Below are 7,033 nucleotides of genomic sequence, written 5' to 3' on the forward strand. Positions count from 1 at the left end.
AAATGACCTCACCAGCCACTGTTCATGCATGCACTTTTGAAAATGATCTTATATGCAGTACAGGAATGCTGGTTAAGGTTATGTGAGCCTGGTCTTGTCTGTGTGGACCAGTTAAAACATATAGGGGGACTGATGTTAAGATCCAGGCGTTTACACTCTTACGGTGACATTACAATTTCAGTAAAATTACCATTGTGTATGTTTGTGCTCCCAGGTGCAGCCTTGAACCCATGTAAGCCGGTGTGTGTGCCCAGAGAAGAGAACTTCTACTACCGCCATTGGACAGCAGTCGTGGACGGCACTCTGTGTTACGCAGGGCACAGAGACATCTGTGTGGAGGGGGTCTGCAGGGCAAGTGCTTACATACACATACACACACACACACACACATACACACACACACACATACGCATACACATACACACACACACATGCATACACACAAATATAGATAAAAATTTTCAGACACTGTAGTTTTCTTTATGCCCTCTTGGCTACAGGCGGTGAAACACAATGGGCTAGTGACTTTTAAGCGAGCACATCCTCCTGCAGGGAGGGCCCCAACAGCTCATGCCGCAGATGCTTATAGGTGTGTGTGCTGTGTATGTGTGTGTGTGTGTGTATCTTAATTTTTCTTCATGTATACTTGCAAGTTTTGTTTAGGAATTGTTTTTGGATAATATCTCTTTCTATGTCACTATGTTGACATGCTGTACCTAGATAGTAACTGTAAAGTGAATCACTCTGTGTGTGTGTGTGTGTGTGTGTGTGTGTGTGTGTGTGTGTGTGTGTGTGTGTGTGTGTGTTTCTACGTGTGCGTGTGTTTGAGTCCAGGTACGAGTCCAGTGCTTATTTGGAGTGCTCAGCAGCATGTGGTGGTGGGACGCAGACACATGAGCTGTCTCCTGGATGGCCGCATGGTTGACGACTCTCACTGCACCACCCAGGGTCTTCAGAGACCCTGTACAGAGAGCCTGCAATAGACATGCCTGCACCGAGTACAGCATGGGGAGCTATAGTACGGTGAGGGGCACGCACTAGAACACGAATACACATGCGCACACACACACAGACATACACACACAGTGTTTGTATTTCTAATTTTGTGGGGTGTTTCGATTGACTTCTGTGTTATTATACCTGATTGTCGAAATGCCTATGCCTGTATGTTTGGCTTCTTGCTTTCCAAATAAAAGCAGCATTTTCAGATTTTTAAACATTTTTAATTTAAGCAAAACCATTTTTCTCCCTCAAGTACACTATGATGAACACCACTAATAAAGACTAGAGAGCCTTGTGGACTAATGCATATTCCCAGTGGGAAATCACCACCAGCTGGGGAACCCCTGAGCTCATGTCAGCAGGGCTTGCAGTTGTGATGGTGGTGTTCTCTCTGTGGTCCCCAGTGCTGGGTGACATGTGGGGAGGGCCAGCAGGAGTGGGAGGTGGTATGCATTGGCAGACGGGGGGGGGGGGCACCTCCCTGATCACCACTGCAGCAGCCTGGCATGCCCCGTCAACACCCGGATGTGCTGGAGACCTGCCTACCAGCTGGTCTTACACATCCATACCAACGACTGGACCCTGGTAAGACAAGAGGGACTACCTCTTACACTTAGCCCCACCCCTTTGCTCCCCCAGTTACGGCAATGTTAAACCCATTGGGGTTTTCATAATGGATCTGAGCTCACCTAAACCTTGTTTTGGCCTCTAAGTACACTTGTAGCTGTGGAACTGGCACACAGGTGTGCCAAGTTGTGTGCATGGACCAGGACCAGAACCCTTATGAAGGCGAACGCTGCTCAGAGCACACCAAGCCGCACACTGCGGTGAGCTGCAATACCCAGCCGTGTCCCGGAGCTCAGAGTGAGTGCGGGAAACATCTTGCACTGCCCTCTATTGCAAGGAGTACCAGGCAAGCATGGGCAGCAACTGAATGGGTATCTGAGGGTGTGTGGCTGAGTGCGTGTGTGTCTTTTCCCGTAGTGGTGCCCAGCGTCCAGGACCCTAGGGATCACGAGAGCTCTCTGCGAGGATTTGTACCTTATGGTCATGGTGAACCATCAGGTGAGCATCGACATTAAAATAAAAAATGTGGTGAAACATAAACATGAGACTGGTCCCATACATTTTAAAAAGGGACATCATTTTTACCATACAAAGATTTCATGCTACAGCAGTGCTGGCTAAAAAAAAAGCGTTTAAAGCAGAAATAAGCCACTGGGATATATTTCAAGTGGTGTGTGTGTGTGGGATCTTCTGATTCCTGCATCTTCATTGGTTAGTTCACAAACCATACAAATCCTACAACTCTGTCATTGGTCCACAATGTGCCCAGTCATGCTATGGCTGCTGTCCAAATGGCAGCAACTCTGCTTTAGGGCCGAGACGCAAGAGCTGTGATGGGGAAGTCTGCGTTAGAAGCAGGTCTCAACATTCACACCACACATACATTCCTGCATTCACAGTCATAATAACATGCCACTGTCCCAACCATAATACATGTTTGTTAATTTAATGAGTGCCCATCTATTTTTAACTAATTTTCTAATTTCTTTTTAAATATTTGTGAGTGCACTCTAAGCAGGTGCATCATCTGCATTAGCCTAATAGGTCTGTGACAGCGTATCTAGCCTTATTGTCTATGGCCTATTCACATCCACACTTCCTGTATTGTTGTGTGTGTTGCTGGCAGGTACAGCTGCTGTCTGGATGGTGTAAATCCTGCCCAGGGTTACAGGAGGGCAGGGTGTCCAGAGTTCAACCACGGGATAGGACGCTCTTCTGTACCTCCTCCACTTCTCCATCTCTTCTCCTTGATCTATTCCATGTATCTTGTCATGATTTGGTTATCCTCCCCAGTTTTTGAGGTCCCTCCCTCTTTCCCATATTGTCAAGACGACACCACTGCTCATCCTGGTGTCTGCTTGTTGCCATGGGATGCGGGCACCTGCTATGAGTGGATGTCCCAATTCTACTTTGACTCCTCCACCAGCATTTGCATGTAGTTTTGGTATGGTGGCTGCTAGGGCAACAGCAAGAATTTCATCCCTGTGGAAGAGTACAAACAGACATGTGAGCATGCTGTCAGAAGTCCCGCCTACAGGGAACTGTCAGCAAACCACAGTGGACCACAGAGTGAGAGCCTATCAGATGCAGTATAATACAGAATTAAATATGATCTTATGATATACAAATATATAAATGCAGCATAATATAATATATAGTGCAAAATCATTTTCCTTTGTCTGGAATCTATGTGCTGTCAACCATGTAAGATTAAATTACCCCAAGAAACAAAACTGCTGATTGTTGCTGTTTTGTGTAATTTTTGTAATATCTGGATATAGATCAAATACTGTTTTCTTGAATATAATTAAAACGTTATTCATTACTAAAAACCAGGACACAACAAAATAGCTAACGTTAAAATGACTTTCATACAGAGCCTCTAAGGGGCTGTGTTTTAAAAAAGAAAGGCCCCATTCCCTCGCAAATGTTTTGCATTCTTTCGCAGAAAAGCATTACCATAGAAATGGTTTGTGTTGTGCTTCTGGCTTTCCCTTTAGGGATCTGGACCCAAACAATTGCTAAACTTCACTGCGACAACATATTTTGTAAAAAGCGCTATAAAATTACATTCGTGGGGATAACTTTGCTTTGAAATGTGCCGGGGGCAAGAATGCGGACCAGTTGCTGCATTCATGACAGCTGTCCCACAAGTTCGCGTCCCTTTTAAGAAATCAAGTTCTCCAGCATACATGTTCATAGAAAAAAAGATCAGGTTCTGGAAAGGTTTTATGGTCGTGTTTGTCAAGCCTGTCGGCGTTGATGAGTGCAATAATAAGCACTATGGTTTAAAATATATTTGTAGTACAATTGTTTTCTATATTATTTTATTTAAAAATGATTTTTGTTTCACCAAATGTCAGTGGTGCCGGCATCGTGTGACAAAATAAGATCACGAACGTTTTCTTATTCTGTCATTAGAAACATAATACGTTTAAATTTATTTGTTAAACAAACACATTATTACTCGAATTATTAAACAAATGAAGCAAGACCAGCTTGCAAAGGAATCAAAAATATTTTCTAGCTGGTGCGCCCAGTAGAGGGGTTCGCTTTTATTTTAGTCCTACCGAGGTGTTTTCCTTAATTCCATTAAGAGTTTTTCCTTGTCACTGTCATCTCCGGCTTGTTCATTAGGATCTCGAAATTAGCCATTTTAAAAAGGGGTGCGCACCCACAGTAAATTACGCCAACGACTACAATTGATTTTGACTTTTCTTGATAAGAAATATATATCTTGGGTATCATTGCATTTTACTTTGCTCTTGGTTTGATATATAATCAAACAAGATTGTGTTATTATTGAGGGGGAAATTAAAGGTTTGCTGACACTCATAATAGTTTATAAAAGGAAGGATTACTTTAGCCTAGACAGTGTAAGTGGCTTCATTTAAGCAAAGTTTGCAAGCAAACGCAAAAGATTTGCGAGGGAATGCTCGTCTTTTTTTTTTTTTTTTGCGAGCAAATACAATGTCATTACATTTTAACCACTGTCCTTTAACCTTTGGGGACTCTTTAACTCTATGCAAAAGGTGTCCTCCCGATACCTGACTTTTTGTCCTCCCGATACCTGACTTTTATCTTGAAAATGGAGGGAGGAAATCGACTTTTGTTGCAGAAAGCCATTCATTTTTGTTGCAGTTCGAGAACCGCTCCAATCGCTAGAGGCACTCTAAAGTTTGCTCGCTTGCTAGTTTTATATAAGGCCCAAGCATGGTACGTATTTGATATGCTTATTTAAAACGTATTAAATTTAAAACTATGTGGTTAGTGTATACCTAGGTGTATGAGTAACGTCAGGTAACTACCTATCTGGCTAGCTAACATGGTACCTTAGCCTCCTCGATTCCATAAGTAATACTAGCTGTTAGATAGCAAAATATTGGCTAGCTAGCTAACCTACTCCAAACATAAAACGTTTAAGGTCATTACAAATGGTAACGTCCTGTGTGATATCCTGCTGAAATTGGTCGCACCCTTAGTTGACTGTTTTACCTGTCATCTGATCAATACGATATTGTAGTTTCCTAGCTTAGCTAACCTAGCTAGTTAATAGTTTGATTGCAAACTTCGTAACCTTAAAGGTTTAATATTTTTAATATTATATAAAGGTTTTTATAAAGCCACTGTATTCCTAATAAGGATATAATGGATGTTAGCTAGCGATTATTGTTTCATTTGTACACTTCGGTAAGCGTGGCCTCAAATATTTTCGATGTGCGTCCAAGAAAACATCAATAGGTACGCGTGTGTCTTTGTTATGGCTACCTCTCTTTATGTTTTAGTCTCATACAATTCTCCTAGTTCAACCAACAAAAAGGCCAGAAGGAAGAACATATGCTGATTATGAGTCTGTAAATGAATGCATGGAGGGTGAGCTCTTTGTCACATTAATTTACATTTGTCTTTAATAGACCAAGTGATTTGCTAGCCAGCATAATAAACCTTAACAATGTCTTCCTCTCTTATTACTAGGGGTGTGTAAAATGTATGAGGAGCATCTGAAAAGAATGAATCCCAACAGTCCCTCTATCACTTATGACATCAGCCAGCTATTTGATTTTGTGGATGACCTGGCTGACCTCAGCTGTCTGGTGTAGGTGTCCTGGGAAAAACTGTGCTTTTGCTTAAGCAAGCCAGGAATACTAAGGAGAATTAAAGTAAAGGCACATTACCACACCATCAGTGCCATTTATGCATGATTTTAATAATTAGTTAAGTTTTATTTAAGTTAAATTAACAGTGGAATGATAATACAAGGAAAAGGTTTGCAGGAGATTTGTAAACGTGAACTTCTTTTTGGTGATATGAATAGGTACCGGGCTGACACACAGACCTACCAGCCCTACAACAAAGACTGGATCAAAGAGAAGATCTATGTTCTGTTGCGACGCCAGGCCCAGCAGGCTGGGAAATAGAGGATGAATGGAAGAATCTTGTGGGCTGCGGTGATTCTTCTGTCATTTGTTAACTTGATCAGATCGACACTGCATCATTGGGCAATATTAACCCATAATGGGTTTCCCAAAAGCATCGTAGGGTTAAGATCTTTTTAACTGTAGCAGAGAGTGTTCAAGTTTAACTTTCTCTGCCATGTTGTGTTGATCTTTACTATGAAGCTGTTGAGAAACCAGGCCCCCAGTATATTTAGGTCACATGATGATTCCACTCATTTGTGTACTCAGCCATCCAAAATGGATTTAACATCAGGATACTTTCTAAGGCCCCTCATTGGGGATTTGCAGTGAGACTTAATTAGGTTAATCTACTGAGCAGGTGGGTAAGCTTAGAAGAATGTTTGGGCCCCATCCCTTTGGGCCCATCTCATAATTTAAATTTGTATACCTTCATTTTCTGTGATTCTCCAGTAGCTTACACTGGAAAGAGGTTCTGCTAAGCTGTCAGTATAATATCTTAAACTCATTTTTTGAGCATTTAAGTAAACAAAAGTGAGTTTTACTTCCTCGTTTGCACCAAGAGTGAATACTCAGGAAACTACCACAAAGCAGTAAGAGTGGTACACAAAATTTCCCCCAGGTTCTGATTGCAATAGAATGCAGCACACAGGCAACTATGAATACTCTCAGCAAAATATTTAATTACTTAAGACCTCCTTGACTACCTTTGCCTCCATTAAATCAGATAAGCATGTATCATTGGGTAGTATTTTGTGGTTTCTTTCAGATTTGTCATATTGCTGAAATGTTTCTATTTGTGTGAAAAGGAAGCATCTGTTTGAAAGATTAATTTCGGATGTGGTATTAAGACTTGATCATTTTGCATTTTTAAGTGGTGGAGAAACTTTCTTTTACATTTCTTTTACAATACAATATGTTGGCTAATGCCTGTGTTTAAGCGGTTCTGTGAATTTTTTAGTACAATAAAATGGTTAACTAAAATGTATTATGCATTTAAGTTAGTTTTTATTTATAAGATGCAATAGGACGTCATACACACAAGTGTC

At 41.4% G+C, this 7,033-nt stretch overlaps 2 protein-coding genes across 2 annotated transcripts in view; both read left to right on the plus strand.

Moving 5' to 3' along the window:
• paplnb (papilin b, proteoglycan-like sulfated glycoprotein) overlaps positions 1–2,721 on the plus strand; it is a 7,156-nt gene extending 4,435 nt beyond the window's left edge. The window contains 6 exon segments of the mRNA XM_035529169.1: positions 215–351; positions 1,407–1,460; positions 1,462–1,587; positions 1,716–1,866; positions 1,987–2,067; positions 2,696–2,721. Of these exon segments, the coding sequence (XP_035385062.1) occupies positions 215–351; positions 1,407–1,460; positions 1,462–1,587; positions 1,716–1,866; positions 1,987–2,067; positions 2,696–2,721 (575 nt within the window).
• A 1,973-nt stretch (positions 2,722–4,694) lies between these two features.
• On the plus strand, positions 4,695–6,972 carry erh (ERH mRNA splicing and mitosis factor). The gene is made up of 4 exons (XM_027027683.2): positions 4,695–4,785; positions 5,355–5,442; positions 5,545–5,665; positions 5,885–6,972. Exons 1-4 carry the CDS (start codon positions 4,783–4,785, stop codon positions 5,985–5,987), a joined length of 315 nt encoding a protein of 104 aa, XP_026883484.1. The 5' UTR covers positions 4,695–4,782; the 3' UTR covers positions 5,988–6,972.
• Positions 6,973–7,033: the final 61 nt, after the last annotated feature.

The sequence above is a fragment of the Electrophorus electricus genome, chromosome 8 (genome assembly GCF_013358815.1).
Source record: "Electrophorus electricus isolate fEleEle1 chromosome 8, fEleEle1.pri, whole genome shotgun sequence".
NCBI classification, from domain to species: domain Eukaryota; kingdom Metazoa; phylum Chordata; class Actinopteri; order Gymnotiformes; family Gymnotidae; genus Electrophorus; species Electrophorus electricus.

What these genes read in the sequence shown, in the direction of transcription:
- erh (XM_027027683.2), top strand. An exon ending in TGTAAATGAATGCATGGAGG is followed by an intron (nt 5,443 to 5,544) that starts GTGAGCTCTTTG and finishes TCTTATTACTAG; the next exon opens with GGGTGTGTAAAATGTATGAG. An exon ending in GCTGACCTCAGCTGTCTGGT is followed by an intron (nt 5,666 to 5,884) that starts GTAGGTGTCCTG and finishes TGATATGAATAG; the next exon opens with GTACCGGGCTGACACACAGA.